Here is a 16,248-nt window from a genome sequence, read left to right as displayed (position 1 = left end):
GGAACTGTCCTGTTCTGGATAAGCAACTGGAAGACAGATAAATGTTATATGCAGCATATTCCTATATTAAAATTTCAATAACTTATGAACATTCACATCTCCACAGTGCAATTCGTTTATAATTTGATAAACAGTTATCTTAATCTATAGCTGGGCCCGCTGCCTATACGCAGAGGCGCGCTAAATCAGGCGAGCCCTGTCGGCACTGTAGGGGGCAGCAGCGTGACAGCCGAGCTGCGGTGCGGTAATCTGATGCGCAGAGAGAGGCGAGGAAGACGAAGAATAAGAAGTGGAAACAGGAGAAGTTCGGGCATTGATTGGTTCTGTCTGTGCACGGATTCCGCTCTGGGGGAATAAGTGTGTTTTTACTTTGACTGGGGCTTCTCCTCTCCAATCAGAACTGTGGATCATGCACTGACAACAAACAAAAGACCTAACGAGCTAGCCGCTCATGTCTGGTTTTAATTTTATCTGTCAGATTGTTTGCTTTTAGAGAGAATAAACCGTCTTCTTACGTTTGATTAGCTTGCAAGCAAACGTCGCAGCGCTTAATTCGTTTGCGGGCGGGCCAGCTCTAGAAGTTTTTATCGGAGCTAGCTTGGTGAGCTAGCTGGCCGTTTGCTTGTAGGTTATATTTTAATAGATAGCTGAACGTCCGATCGCCATGTCCGGGCAGTCCTCGGGCTGTGGGTTTCTGATGTCGGTCGTGGTTCACGGAGACTCGACTCTCAGCGAACAGGAAAAAGAGCTCAGCCAGCGTCTCCGGCGACTCTACCCGGCCGTAAATGAACAAGAGACCCCGCTGCCCCGCTCGTGGAGCCCCAAGGACAAGTTCAGTTACATCGGCTTGTCTCAGAACAACCTCCGAGTGCATTATAAAGGTACGACGCGGGGCTGCTGGCTAGCCGCTCGTGCTAGCCGCCGGCCGGCCAGCTAACGAGCCCTTCAGTCACAAACCAAGCAGCGACAGTTTCAGACACCGCCATCACAAACACCTCTCATGACGGCTAACAAACAAAACAGGCCGTTTTATAAATTTTAATAAACATACTTTAAATGCCGCTATGGCGCGGCCTCTACGTTTGAAGAACTAGCTCCTTAGCCACCATAACGTATGTGTGTATATTTGTAATTTTTGAATCCCGGATTTAAACAGGAGAATAACGCCAGTGGTGCCCTGCTTGTCGTATTAATTTAAATTCCGCTTAATATTAATTATTTTAGCTAGCTGCTGCTAAGCGGGCATTGGGTCGTTTGGTACAAAATGTTCCAGCTAAATGGAGCTAAGCTAAGATAATCCAGCGAGCTCGCCTGGTCAGCAAGGCTGCCCGGGGTCCCCTAGGCGGCTGCCCGTCCTTAACCGAATATTTCGGCCAATTTCGCCTTTATATTTAAAATTAAACCTTGGCACGATGCTATATTTAATTGATTACCGAGATTAAATCGCGAGCATTTTGTTGCCGCACACTTGGCTAGCCCGATAGCTGACAGCTAGCACTGTGGGTAGATAAAAGTGCTTTTTAAATTAATTATTTGGGGAATATGGTTTAGTTAAACGCTCGCTTCAAGGTGGATGAACTGTCTTCGTGTTTATTATTGAGTGTTTTAGCCGTGTTGGGTAGCGCCGGCCTCCGGACGTGTCGGCTAGCTGCTTAGCTCTCTAGCTAGCAGGCTATTGTGGCAGCATAACAACAAAAGGCTGCGTGCGGTCAGTCCGCTGCCGTCGGCGTCCATCCGTCCCTCCGCCGCTGCGGTGCCGCAGTCCGGCCGCCGGGCGACGAACCCGCGTCCCGGCTGCGCCCACGGAGCCCTTTAATGCCCCCGCTCGTTATTCAGCCCAGCCCCTGCGGTTAAAAACGTATTTTGGGGACACCAGGTTTGGGTTTGGAAACTGAATAGGAGATGGCTGCCTTGAGGGGGGCGCCTGACGTGTGTCAGGGTAAATAAATCACCCGGGGTGGGGATACAGCCCCCATACCCCGTTAAGGTGTTTCCAGAATGGCCCCAGTGACCCCCAAAGACGCCTGTAGTGTGTCTGTGTGTGACACCCTAACAAAGAACAGGACAGGGCCACACACACAGGCTAGGCCTTGTAATAACAGGAAGCTGAGAGGTTTAAGTCCTACACGCAGCCCTGACAGAGGAACCCAGCAAAAAGGGGGCTTTTTTTCCTGTTGCAGCGAAAACAGAAATTGGGCCTCCCTCTCCAGAAACGTGATGTCTAAGAATAGGGATGGTGCCGCTGTGATCGCTTTAAACGGGCTTTTGGCTTTTGGTTGTGCCTAACCATGCATCTTTTTCTTAGTCTTTGTTGGAGTCTTTTGAGCTCTGCCTTGGATTGTCCACACATACAGCTGTGTCACCTTTCAGCAAGTTAAACTGGTTTTCAGTTCAATTATAGCAAGTGACAGTAATGAGTAAGTCCTTTTGTGGCTAAGACATCGATGCATGGCCTATGAAATATGTGTACTGAAACATTTATATGTTGGTATATTATGAGAAATTAGGACCAAATTTCAAATGTATAAAATATATAAAGATGTTTTATTTTTATGGCCATTGTGGGCGAAAATGGTGGTTTTTGATACCTAAAATGCAGTAAATATGACATTGCGCGTTCAGTCTGCATAGTAACTGAAGAGAGTTACGCTAAAGGAAAAACAGGTTTGCAAATGGCTGCCAACGGTCTCTGGTGTGGTTGGTCCTTTGCCTCTGGCAAAGGCAGACCTAGACCGTTTGGGGAATTTAACCTCAGACCCTTCAGGGAAGGGATCTTTCATTATCCCCGTCCCCGTTCCATTTTTAACCGCGCAGCCCTTTCCTTTGTCCAGGCACTCGTGTGCTCTTGTCTGCCTTGTTGCTGGGTGCGCTGTGACCCCGATGAGGAAGGGCTCTATCCTTAATTATGGTGGTGGCCTCACTGACACTATGATAGTGTTTCTCAAACCGGTCCTCGGGGACCTCCAGACAGTCTGTGTTTTTGTTCCCTCCCCGTGGACTGTCTGGCTTGAGCTGGGAAGGAGCAAAAACACGGACCTTCTGGAGGTCCCCGTGGACCATATTGATAAACACTGCTCTGTGATATGGTCCACGGGCAGTGGGACGAAATCCATGTAGCTGACCTGTATCAGGCTTGAGAAAAACATACCTTGTTTTTTTTAATTCCCGGGTTCAGGTTCCAACCATCATTGCTCTTAAATCTTCCCCCAGGACCCTTAATATTTTGTTTAGTCCTGTAATTGTTTTGTAATGTACATCATCATGCCCATTACTTTTTTACGATTGTGTTTATGACTCCAGTGATGCATTTTTAGCTGTTAATTCTTTGTTGGTACTCTCATTGTATTTTGGGGATTTATGAAGTGTGAGACTGAAGGAGAAGTTAAAGTGACGAAGACTGTATTCCTGAATAGTGACGGTCCAGAACTGCTGTACGTCGCCCATATGAGCGTTTGTGTGTTTGCTGAGTTGAGTAGGTACCATGGGCACTTCCCGGTTTCCGGGGTGTGTTTGGGTAGGGCAGGGGTCTCCAACTCCGGTCCTGGAGAGCTACTATCCAGTCGGTTTTCTATCCTACCTGGCTTCTGATGAGCCACACTTGCTCCTGGTATTTACCTGAGAACAAGTGTGGCTCATCAGAAGCCAGGTAGGTAAGAAAACTGCTCTCCAGGACCGGAGTTGGTGACCCCTCGGGTAGGGGATAGTGTTGGTGTTGCCCAGACTTGGCAAGCTGTTGTTTTTTTTTTTTTTTTTTTTGTGGTCCTCACCCGTCTTCTCCCGGCAGTGACCACGTGACCTTTGCCCTCTGAACATTTAGACTTTCTCCACTTGAGCTTTAAGGCGGTGTGAGGAATGTAGCCCTGAAAGAGTGGGTCGCGTGGTCAGACCCTGCTCTGCCGAAGACTTCTGCTTAAAGGCAGAGAAGAGAAGAGAGGAGAGGAAAAGATTCCCTCAGCTCCAACTTAGGCTTCATGGCTGAAATGTGAGAAGGTGCCCCTGGCCGGGTCTGTCGTGACCTTCACAGCTCTGGTGATGGTGTTGGATACTCACGATGTTGTCAGACCTTAAATCTTTTTTTACTGACACTGAGCATGTACAGCATTTGCTGTAGACTGTCTGATCTAAAAACATTAAGTCCTTTGTGAGAGATGCAGAAATAACTAGTGGTGTAGATCATTTGGGGGACGTACCTGGTTTAGCTTTTGAGCCACCGTTCCACCTATAGTTGGACCGTAGGCGGCGGCTGTAACGAAGATTATTTTTATTTGTTTATTTTCTGAAGAGCTCTTTAGGTGTAAATGGGGGGGGGGGGGGGGGGGGTGGGCGCCCATCTGTCTTCACCCTGTGGCTGGGGGGCGGAGCTGAGGGTGGCCACATTCTATTTGGGCAGATTTGTTGCACACATTGTCTGAATGGGGGGTTTGTGTCTCGGGAATGCTCGTCCCCGAAAGAGGTTTTGCCCACGCGCGAAGAGAAGTAGCGGCTGCTGGCCGCCTTCGGGGCCTCCGGGCTCGTCTTCATTCCACGTGCTCCTCTTCATCCATCTACTCGGCCTTCGTTTCCAACTTTTTCCAGCATCCGTGGATGATGGATCTCATTGGCCGCTTGGCCATTTGCTTTATTAGTGACCCAAGGTCATAAATCTTACTGCTCAGTCTTGTGTTGAAGCCCTCAGTTGTTACATATCCAAAGCTCCTGACCTGTCTGGTTGAATCTTATTGGCTGATTGTTTGAAGTTGAAGTACGTATAGTTTGAAGTATAAGATGTAGTGTTTGCCAACTTCCCCCTCCATCTCCCCCCCCCCCCCCCCCCCCGAAAGTGAAGGACGAGCTCCTAGTAGGATGGCAGTATTGTAGCCTTCCTCGCTGCCTCATGTATCTGGATTTCACCGTAGCATGACTCCACCTGACAGGTCGTTCTGTGTGGGAGATCAAAGCCAGCCTCGGAGGAAGTTCGCCACAGAGTGGTTTTTCTAGAACACCTCATTGTCCCGGCGCTCTGCGACGGCACCCTCCATCTTGTTTGACGTTCCGCTGATGACGCCACTTCCCTGAGATATGTAGCCTCCGTCTCAGACGGACGGCTTCTGTTCCCGCGGACTGAAATGGTCGCGGCGTCGGGTATCTTGGATTGTGGGATTTCGGATCCAAGGGGTCGTTTTCCGAGGAAGATGCGTCTGACCAGGGACAACCTAGCTTTGTTATCAGAGGAGCCGCTCGGAGGCAGACAGTGTCAGTCCTTCTTTGGCCTCATGCCAAACTAGCGAATACATCAGTAATGAACTTCTGCTCCCGGGTCACGTTTAGGGCGATTTCTTGATTTTTATCCTGTCCAGCCGTCTACTAAAATGGTCCTAAACACTAACAGTAATTTTTTATAATGTTGGTGAAAAACCGATAGAATAACTTTTTTTTTTTTTTTATTATTATTATTATTATTATTATTTAATATATTTAAAGTATTGACTTGATTTGCCATAGGCACGGTGCTCAGGGTCATTCCTGGGGATGTTTATGTCGGGGGATACAGCTGGGATAAAATGAGAATCCCCCCCCTTCTATGAACAGTCTGTTTCCTAGTAACCGCAGCTGTGTCAGTTGAGCAGAACATGGCTGCTTGATTCCATGCCCCGATTGGTCACATTCTATATGCCCCACCCCTTCCTCCTCACTACTTATATCACATATAAGCAGACACTTCTCAGGGGTTTCCTTCTCTTTCCGGAACTCTGGCTGTAAAATATTTATATATAAATCACATTGCTGCATGCGTTTCGGTTTTCCTGAAGAAAAAGGGGCCGGTCCTCTTTCGGCTGCAGAGTGAGTGAAAGGACAACTGACCAATCGCACAAGTGAGTGAAAGGACAGCTGACCAATCGCACGTAGTTGACCAAACCTGCCCTTCCTTTTGGTGCTCACAGGTCACGGGAAGACCCCGAAAGATGCAGCTTCGGTGCGGGCGACCCACCCCATCCCAGCCGCCTGTGGGGTCTATTACTTCGAGGTCAAGATTGTCAGCAAAGGCAGGGACGGGTGAGTTTGTTTAGCCAATCATTTCCTTCCATTTAGTCCCAGCAGTAGCATCTTTAAATGTTTAGCAAATAAGGTCAATTATACACGCAGTGGAAGTGCAATTGTTTGTTAAATTACTGCGTTCCAGTCGTTCTGAAGTAATGTACCCTTTGCCCTGTACTCTGAGGAAGTCCCTCTGCAGCAAGCTTTCTGATGAATTTCGGTAGCCAGTTTACCCTCATTTGTCTTCTCTGGAAAACAACAGGATGTCACCAATTAGCACCGATTAGTAGAATGGGCTCGGACATGTGGGGTATGTTCTGCGTTTAGTGGCGGCTGTGTGATGTTTACTTCATGAGGGCATGGAAACAGAGGGCGAAAGTCAATTAAATTCTTAGTGTAAAATATTAAATGTGTGCGATACTTTTAACTACTTGGGCCCTGGCTAGGCTGTAATGGTTGTTTATGGATTGTGGTATAAACCTCTTTTCTACAGGACCCAGCAAATCAGTGATTATGATAATTTTATGTGCTTATGTGGGTGGAGCATGTGGTGTCTGCTTCTTGTATGGAAATATTGCTCTTTTTAAACTACATTTGTGGCATTTTGTGTTAAACATGTGCGTTTATTGAATTAAAATCTAAGCCACGACTCGTTGTGTAGATAAGTATGCAAGTATGCCGTGGTACTGTTTGATATGTTTCACATCGAGCTGTTAATTCATGAGAGTTCAGCCGAGGTGAAAAGGTTAAGTCCGCGCCCACTAATCCCAAAAAGCATGGCTTTGAATGAGCTCTGAAATGTCGTAACTCTGTGTTAGGGCACAATTTTTCTGTAAAATGTAGTATAATGCTTTAAAAGGCCTGAATTAAAGAGTTTAATATTTTAATTCTTAAAATGTTGCTATATGTTTTAATTATTCAACAATCAACTTTTTTTTTTAATCTAACCATATGAGGCTTGCTACAGAAATAGTTGCATTAATCTCTCAGTAATAGTCCAACTAATTGCGCAGTGATCATACATTAATTGCTGGCAAGTGAAATGAACTGTAAGAGGCAAAAACATGTCTGAAGATTGAGGCGTACCAGGGGTCCGGTTAACATGGCACAGATTGAGAAGGTGTTGAGATCACAAGTGGAGGTGATTCGGATTAGTAACTGCACCGATCCGTAGCTATTAGACTGATCGCCACCGATCCACCTCCCATACTTGCTTATATTCAGCAGTCTGTAAAAAGATGGCTCCTATTTCTTGTTAAATCAATCCAAACAATCGCACAACAGCTCTTTCTCGTTTTAAGATGTTTTTTGCAATAATTAAGATGAACGTTGAAAATGTCACTTTTTTTTGCCACTCAGTGGGTGTGAGCACAGTGACACCCGGCTGCTGTGACGTCATGCGCATACCTTTTGCAGTACGAGGAGCGTATGAACACTTTGTCACCCTCTTATCTATCAGGAAGTATTTTACGTTTTTAACAACTACTAGCAAAGCGATTTGCAGTCTTTGTAAAAACAAAGCTTTGAGAGGTGGAAGTAGCGTTTAGTGGAAAATCCCACTATACGAAGTGCACACAGTTGTGCGAGACGATGCGAGAAAGACGAAAAAAGCAGTGGATGATTTGGGAGTCGCTTGCTTGGGCTGTTCTGCACACTCCTCACTACAGCTTGTGATACACAAAGACCTGCTATCGTAATGAAGTGTAAGTGACACTGTTGCTTGTGTGAGGAAAAATTGTGACATTTTAAGCATTTGTTGCTCGCGTACACTCTCCTGGAAGATATTTGGATTGAACAACAAATGCCTCAAAAACGCTTAACTCGATGGACAAACACGGTGATAGAGTGCGTTATGTATGATTTTCGTAGTCTAAAGATTGTTTTGGCATGATTTTTTTTCCATTTGTATTTACTAGTTCAAAAATATGATAAAAAAAATCTAGTATAAATGTATATATTTTATTAAAATGTTACAGTAAAAACACTGGAATCTATTATTGGAATTGGACTGGAACTGGAAAAAATGTGGATCCGGCCCTCCCTTACTCACAACCACTCTATAATATGTTTCACATCTAACTGTTAATTCATGAGCATTCAGTAGAGGTAAAAGTTTAACTAAAGGTGCGTGAGCAAAAAGTATAGCTGGTGGTAGTGTGTCCCCTCATGGAGGAAGAGGAAAAGTGTTTTCTCGAGTGTGTCCTCCTGAAGGGACAAAGTCTGTCGTTTTTCTCCTCATCACTTTCTGCTGTCGCTTTTTCAGGTACATGGGAATCGGTCTCTCAGCCCAAGGCGTCAACATGAACAGACTCCCAGGTGAGGTGTAGAGTGCCGGGGTCCCGTGTGGCCGGCGTGAGCGGCCAGCCTCACTTTCATGGCATTCTGGGTACGGGGAGGGCCTACTGTAGAGGATGGGGTGTTTGTCACACTGCCTGAAAAATAATATTCAGTTATGGTTAATCCTTGGCTCTAGTTTTGAGTGGACCTTTTGTCCAATGGGGTGTGGCTTCTGTCTTGTGGGGCGGAGCTTTCTTTTCCTATGTTTGTTTTGATTTGCCGATTGCCTTTGTGCATTTCATACCCTATGTGTTTTGCCACCCATGTGGTGTTAAACTTGGGTTGTATGGAGAACCTCATTTAGAAGATAACCAGCTAACCAGCCTGTGTGTGATGCAGGTTACAGGCCATAAGATGGCGCTGGCAGGTAAAGCGATGGTCTTGCCAGATTCCTGGGCTAGGATGAGCGGTTTAGACTGTGTCATGGGCACCTCGCTGCCAGTAAATGAGTAACCAGACTACCTCCGATACACCCCGGGGGGGGTGGTTCTGACTTGAACTGGGTGTGCGGTTGTGTGGCGGGTGTTGCCGAAATCGCTAACGGACATCAAGGAAGTTTCACCAGGGTAAATCTAGGACAGTAAGTAAAGGACAGGATAGAGGAGAGGATGCAGGGGATGAGGGAGTCACATGACCCCACCACCAAAAGGCCCCAGACCACAAGGCTACGGAGGCCAGCAGTGGACAAACCTATTGTTTGGGGAAAGGTGAAGCTGTAGCCCGGTTGCAGATTGAGAGTCGAGCGAGAGTCGGTGATTCCTGCCTTTCTGATTACGGACCATTCAGCTTGGGGAGAAATATTTGCTCACTTCCTGTGTCTTTTTTATTTTATTTTTTTTGCAATGTCTGGCCTTTTTTTTCCCTTCATGTTTTGTACTATTGTCCATATTGTAGCCTATAGTCTACATCAGGTGATAGATTGTACAGCAGTCACTGTGCCAAGTTTCTGTTTGGAAATGTGGTCACTGTGATGTTTCTGTGATGGCACTCCTAGCCTGTGAGGACGCCACGCCTTCAGTGAGCCAACATGCTAATCCAAGCTCTGAAGTGCCTGTTGATGCACAGTGGGTTGTGAATAGGTGAATGTGAGGTAGCGTTAAGCTGTACGTTGCTTGTTATCAGCGTGATTGGTTTTACCGTCCATGTTGCAGTCGTAAGAAATTGCCCAGTGCCTAATTGAGAAATGTAGTTTTGATGGCCCTCCTTCCGCTTCTTCAGGTTGGGATAAACACTCGTATGGTTACCACGGCGACGACGGCCACTCATTCTGCTCCTCGGGCACGGGGCAGCCGTACGGGCCCACGTTCACCACGGGCGACGTCATCGGCTGCTGTGTCAACCTGATCAATAACACCTGCTTCTACACCAAGAACGGCCACAGTTTAGGTAGGACGGCACAAGGACACACGCCTGCAGGTTCAAACGAGAACATCTATGGCCTGATAAAAACATTTAAAACTGTGCTTAGTGAAGTAAATCTGTCAGAACTGCTCTTTAAACATCAGATCAAGCCGCCGATGAGAATCTCGTTAAGGGGGTGTCCCGTTAAGTCCACTCTGGCTAATCCCAGAAAGCAGGCCAGTTACCCTGTGATGATAGTGTCGGTGAACCAGTCCTCAGTGTGAGTGGCTCTCAGAATTTCGTGTGAAGCTGGAATGTTTGTGGGCTACTTCTCTGTGATGTTTACCGATGTATCGCTATGGAAACCGGGCCGTCATGTTTTCATCATGGTGCGTTCGGTCTCGTTTTTGCCGTGATGCTCGGTTTATGGCTTAATATGATGTGTCTAACATGCACTGAAGCTGTTCTCACCTCTGGTTTCCCAGGTATTGCCTTTACTGATTTACCGGTGAGTAAAAATGGACGATCGTCTTCACTGGAAAGTGTTTGTCTTCCTAGTAAAGATTTGTGACCTGTGTGGTATTTGTTGTGACTTTACACGGGAATGCTCTGTACTACAGGTAAAGCTGTATGCTGCCTCACTGGTAGCGAAGATTCTCCTCTGGGGATTCACTGAAAATATGAACCCATAGACCTTTAATGGGAAAAGATTCAATGGTTTCTGCAAGAATTCAGTGCTGATGCACACTTTGCTTTGTTAAGCAGATTTTTAATAATTATTATTATCCTTTAAGCAGGGGTGTTAGAGATTTTGCCCCCCATGAAAGCATATCCCCCAACCCAGACCGATGCAGATATGTTACAAATTTTTTAGACTCCCTGTCGCTCAGGGGTCCTTGGAATCATCCTAACTGCCCCCCTTTACACCCCCCTGTCTTTCAGAAACCTATTTACAGGATGTATGATGTTGCAATGCTTGTCATTGGTGCTGCGATGAGATTCTAGCACTTATGCCACTTTTGGGAGAGTCTATAACGCGGTTTGTCTTAGTCGCATGCCGCTGTGTCTGCCCCCCCCAGCCGAACCTCTACCCCACAGTGGGCCTGCAGACACCCGGCGAGGTGGTGGACGCCAACTTCGGCCAGCACCCGTTCGTCTTCGACATCGAGGATTACATGCGCGAGTGGAGGACCAAGATCCAGATGCTGATCGGCAGGTTCCCCATCGGGGAACGCGAGGGCGAGTGGCAGTCCATGATCCAGAAGTGAGTCTCGGCCGGGCCTGGGGCAGACCGTGTACCTGAGACGCTGCTTTGCGGCCCCATGACCCACGTCTCTGCTCCCCTCCCCTCCCCTCCGGCAGGATGGTAGCTTCGTACTTGGTCCACCACGGTTACTGTGCCACAGCGGAAGCGTTCGCACGTTCCACGGACCAGACAGTGCATGAGGAGCTCGCCTCCATCAAGAACAGGCAGAGTGAGTCCCAGTCTGATCTTAGATCTACATCAGGCTTAAGAGTGCAATGTCCGCTTGTATTTGTTTGAGAGACCATGCATTGGTCATACAGGCATCGTGTATCAATCCTACAGCATGGGATCCAGTACCACAGCTATTACTTCCGATGTCATCGTTAGCCCCTAGCAGCAGAATGCATTTTCACTGAGAATGTATTTAAAACAGGGACCCAAACCCAGACTGACAGGACCCAGACTGTCTACCAATCAAAATGAAATTAACTTAAGACTCGGCCATTGTGGAGGGGCGAGAGGGTTCCTGCACAGGCCGTGTGGACAGCATGCGAGCCTAGTGCCCCTCCTTTGTGCCCACCCCCTATAACACGGTCACCCTGTGCCCCCCCCTCCACCTTCTGCCCCGCAGAGATTCAGAAGCTGGTGCTGTCAGGGCGGATGGGCGAAGCCATCGAGACGACACAGCAACTGTACCCCAGCCTCCTGGAGAGGAATCCCAATCTTCTCTTCATGCTCAAGTAAACGTCTGTCCCGCCCAGGCCCCTGGGCCGGCAGTGGGCGTACAGGGTTGGCTGCCCGTTTCCAAGTCTCAGTCTCATAAAATGAGACGTTCTGTTGATTATAACCTGCTTAAGGTCAGCTTAAACTCGCTCTCATTGGCCTGGTGCTTGCCCGACTTGACATCCGCTGGAGTTTCAGTATACCGTCTCCCGGAAGGCATTCGCCACGCAGTGCCTTCTCGCGTCCGAGTCCGCACCAGCTGTACAGGCACGGCTAATCGATCCCCGAGCGCGGGATCAGGTAACGCGGCCGCTTCTCTTCGCAGGGTGCGGCAGTTCATAGAGATGGTGAACGGCACGGACAGCGAGGTGCGCTGCCTGGGCGGCCGCAGCCCCAAGTCCCAGGACAGCTACCCCGGCAGCCCCCGGCTCTTCGGCAGCCCCAGCCTGAGCCCCAGCCACGGGCCCAACATCCACAGCCTGGCCTCACCCACCAAAGCCGGCAGCTCCCACTCCTACCTGTCAGGTAGGCGAACGGCCGCTGCTCTCTAGCAATGTGGGGACCTGCCACAGGGCAATCATCACCCCCCCCCCCTTTAAGCTCAGTCTCTGTCTTACCAGTCAGCGAAAATGAGATTAAAATGGATGTCGGAATTAATGTTAGCGGGCCGTGTTTTGGGCGTAATAAATCACGGAGGGGGGGGGAGCAGTTTTATTATGCTGGTCTGCTGTGCTGTTTGTAGGCCAGGCTTTCCATTAATGCACCGAATCCGGCCTGAGCCAGTCGCTGTCGCAGTGGCACGCTGCGTGCTGGAGGAAGCATTCAACTACGCCATATATACAACACAGGGCTTGCCATTTGTCTATGGGAGGGGGAGGAGGGACAGGTTCTGCATGCTAAATCTGTATCCCCCCCCCCCCTCAGTGTATCAAAGTGGTACAGCCCATCTCGGGGCAGTTTGTGTATTCCCGGCGATAACTTCCCCCCCCCCCTTCCGTAACTCCCTGAGTCTCTTCTCCTCCCCAGGTTTCGACAGCAGCTGCAGTAACGGGGTGGCGCCCCCTAAGCCCCACCCCCAATCCCACCCCCACAAGCAGTCGCCCCCAACCCTGTCCAACGCCGAGCTCAACACCATCAACAGCACGCGGAGTCAGCATGGCGGCACCTGTACCAGGTGGGTAGGGGGGAGGAGTCTCTGCGATCCAATAGGGTGCATTAAAACGGATATGCTGATTATGTGGGGCGGAGCTTCACATGAATGACCCGGAGCTGCTTGTGTGGGCTGCAGCAATGACATGGACATGGAGGTGGACCACTATAGCAACGGCGTGTCGGAGGGCACCTCCAACGGCTTCCTGAACGGCAGCTCCAAGCACGACGTCGAGCTGGAGGACTGCGAGAACGACATGGGTACAGTGGGGCTCCCTCTAGTGGCCAATCTGCCACACTGCCGCCGGCTGTATTCTAAAGCAAGGTTTCTCAACCCAGTCCTCGGGGACCATCAGCCGGTCCACGTTTTTGCTCTCTCCCAATTGGCAGGGAATTGGGAGAGAGCAAAAACATGGACCGTCTGGTGGTCCCCGAGGACCGGGTTGAGAAACCCTGTTCTAAAGCAAGCCAGAGCTGCCTTTTGGTCCATGTTGGGTTCAGCGGAGGCTTGGGTGGCTGTCGGAGCGCCGTCTCTGGGTCCGGCGTTGACCCTCTGTGTGTCCGTGTCCGTGCAGATGTGGACCCCACCCTGCCCAGGCGGCAGCTGTGCGGCGGCAGTCAGGCAGCCATCGAGCGAATGATCCAGTTCGGCCGCGAGCTGCAGAGCATGAGCGAGAACCTCCGGCGTGAGTGCGGCAAGAACGCGGCCAACAAGAAGATGCTGAAGGTACGTCTGATCCTCCCCCCCCAGGGCCTGAACACTTCTTCAAAACCTGGAATTGGGCCTAGATGACCATGAAGTAGCAGCCTCCAGCACGCCTTTGTGCTCATTTTCCATAACGGGAGCTTTCAGCGCCCTCTGCAGGCAGCCACATGCTACTGCATTCAGACACACTTCAAGTTAATTTTGTTTCTGGTCCATACAATGCTGACGCTAGGATGGCCAGCTGCCCGCTATGAGGCAAAGCAGGGTTTTCACTGCGTCCCAGGGTTCATTATAATAACCATTTGGGGAGGAGAAAGTGACGTCTGTCTGCTCTGGGCGTGAATGAATATACTGAAATATAGGCCTTGGTTCTCTATTCACTAAACTTCTCTAATAGCTGGATGCGCCCCCTGTTTTTGCTGGAGATGCATGTTTTTAAGAAGGCAGCATTGTGAGTGGCAGTTGGAGCGCGGGGTTGAGGGCGTGTGTGCTGTCTCTCGGCAGGATGCGTTCAGCCTGCTAGCTTACTCGGACCCCTGGAACAGCCCGGTGGGCTACCAGCTGGATGCCATACAGAGGGAGCCCGTCTGTTCTACCCTCAACAGTGCAATATTAGGTAGGGCCCTGCCTTTGCATAGAGTGGACCCAAGAGGTATGCCTGGTCTCGTCTGGGTGCTGGGTTCAGTCTAAGTGTGGGTGGGGCTAATGTGTGGGTGGGGCTAATGTGTGGGTGGGGCTAATGTGTGGGTGGGGCTAATGTGTGGGCGGGGTTATGCTGTGCATGGCCTACCACTGAGAGGGCAGTAAGTCCCACCCACCACTGCTTTTCAGAGTCATGTTTCTCCTTCCCCCCCCCCCCCCCCCCCACAGAGACCCACAACCTGCCGAAGCAGCCCCCCCTGGCCCAGGCAGTGGGTCAGGCCTCCCAGTGCCTGTCCATCATGGCCCGCTCAGGCATCGGCTCCTGCGCCTTCGCCTCTGTGGATGACTACCTGCACTAGCTATGCAAGCTGGCTCCGCCCCCTTCCCCTGCCCAGGCCACACCCCTCTGCACAGGGCGTCAACTAGCCAGAGGAAATACAAACTCGTCTTTGTTCCTTAGATTATTTTTTTTATTACTTCCTTAGCGGGGACAGGCTCTGATTGTCAGTTAACTTTGGTTTCCTAGTTTACAAGGCATGGTGCAAATGACGAAGATGATTATTGTTGTTATAATTATTATTTGCCTAACTTGCATATAGTGTACCTGTTCTCGGTTTGAAAACCAGCGCGGTCGACACCACAGACTAATAAAAGTCCCGATACTCTACATCCCTGACAAGTCACATGGTGTTCAGAGAGCCGTCGTTTTCTAGTATCATTCACATGTACGTCACGCACGGTATGTGTGTTAGCCTGTGTATATATATAAATATATATTTAAAAACTTAATGGAATTATATCAACAAAAAAAAAAAGTTTAAAATATTTAGCTACCAAAAGTAAGAAAACCAAAAAAAAAAACGACAAAAAAAACCTTTTAATATAGAATAAAGCATCTTTTGTGGTGGATATTTGTACGGACACTTAGTGTGATATGCCGTTATTGGGTTCTGTGGTCAATTTTATTTGACAAATCCCCTCTCCCCGTCCCCTCCATTCCCCCCCCCCCCACCGCCCAACGGTTGGGTGCAACACCTTTCTGGTCAGCACAAGTGACGTTGGTGTGAATGTCACCTCCCCCCTTTCACTGAGTTGTATATTACTGGCAACGCATATCCTGCAACCACCAAGCACTCAGGAGCCAAGTTGCCTTTTCATTTCTCACCTCACATGCCCCCCCCCCCCCATCCAGTTCAAACCAGTACTTTTCGTTTTGGTTTACTTCGATTTGCTTTTCGGATCCAGGTTTGGCGGACTTTATGCCTTCTGCACCGTGCTGTTGCAGAGAGGGGAAAAATGGAAGAGAAATAAATGGAAAAAAAAAAAAACAGTATTGTCAATAACACTGTGGTAACATGACATTTACAATAAAAACCAAATACCTAAGACGGAGCAGTCTTAACTGTGTGCATCCTGTATTTTTCTAAATGCCGTGGTAAATATTTGCTTCTCATGTGAGAATGAAACTGTATGACTGATTAATTACCCATTAAAGTTCACTGTGAGGGTCATTTCAGTGTCAGTCTGTAACTTCACATGCTTACAGTGAGGCTGCTGCCTTTGGCTCTGATTTGTCAGCAGATGGTGCTCACAGATGCTACAGTGTGTCTGCCATGGAGAGTAATGACAGATGTACCACCTAACTCTGGGGCAGTATGGCTCAATGAGTTAGGATGCTGTTTCTATGACTGGAAGGTTGCTGGTTCAAATCCCAGCATCAGCAGCGTAATTTCACCATTGGGCCCTTCAGCATAGCCCTTATCTCCTCCCCCAATCGCTCCGGCGGACTCTTTCTCACAAATTATGTCATGTTGGACAAAAGCATCTACTAAATATGTAATGTAAAAAAAACAACACACCCCCTCCCCTGTAAGAGTTCCCTGTGTGTGACCTCATGCCAGCTTCATCCACATCAAAGCCACACATACAACAGCCGCACAAACATGTTTTCTTCCTGTCACTCAGTTTAAAGTTCAAAGGCAAGTTAAGCTAATTGGAATCTCCAGCTGCCCACACTGCATGAGGGTGAAGTGCCCTGCAGTAGACAGTGTGCCAACTGCGATAGGCCGCAGGCCCACTGTGACCAAGA

General features: G+C 48.9%; 1 protein-coding gene across 1 annotated transcript; it reads left to right on the top strand.

The window, feature by feature from the left end:
- Positions 1–255: 255 nt before the first annotated feature.
- Positions 256–15,670, top strand: ranbp9 (RAN binding protein 9). Its single transcript, XM_072711157.1, has 14 exons — positions 256–881; positions 5,922–6,033; positions 8,279–8,331; positions 9,571–9,738; positions 10,179–10,201; positions 10,773–10,957; positions 11,056–11,168; positions 11,571–11,679; positions 11,988–12,187; positions 12,689–12,836; positions 12,951–13,072; positions 13,387–13,538; positions 14,022–14,133; positions 14,388–15,670. Exons 1-14 carry the CDS (start codon positions 665–667, stop codon positions 14,516–14,518), a joined length of 1,845 nt encoding a protein of 614 aa, XP_072567258.1. The 5' UTR covers positions 256–664; the 3' UTR covers positions 14,519–15,670.
- The last annotated feature ends 578 nt before the right edge of the window (positions 15,671–16,248 follow it).

Source organism: Paramormyrops kingsleyae, chromosome 4, assembly GCF_048594095.1.
Source record: "Paramormyrops kingsleyae isolate MSU_618 chromosome 4, PKINGS_0.4, whole genome shotgun sequence".
Taxonomy (NCBI): domain Eukaryota; kingdom Metazoa; phylum Chordata; class Actinopteri; order Osteoglossiformes; family Mormyridae; genus Paramormyrops; species Paramormyrops kingsleyae.
This window is presented reverse-complemented; position numbering and strand designations above follow the sequence as displayed.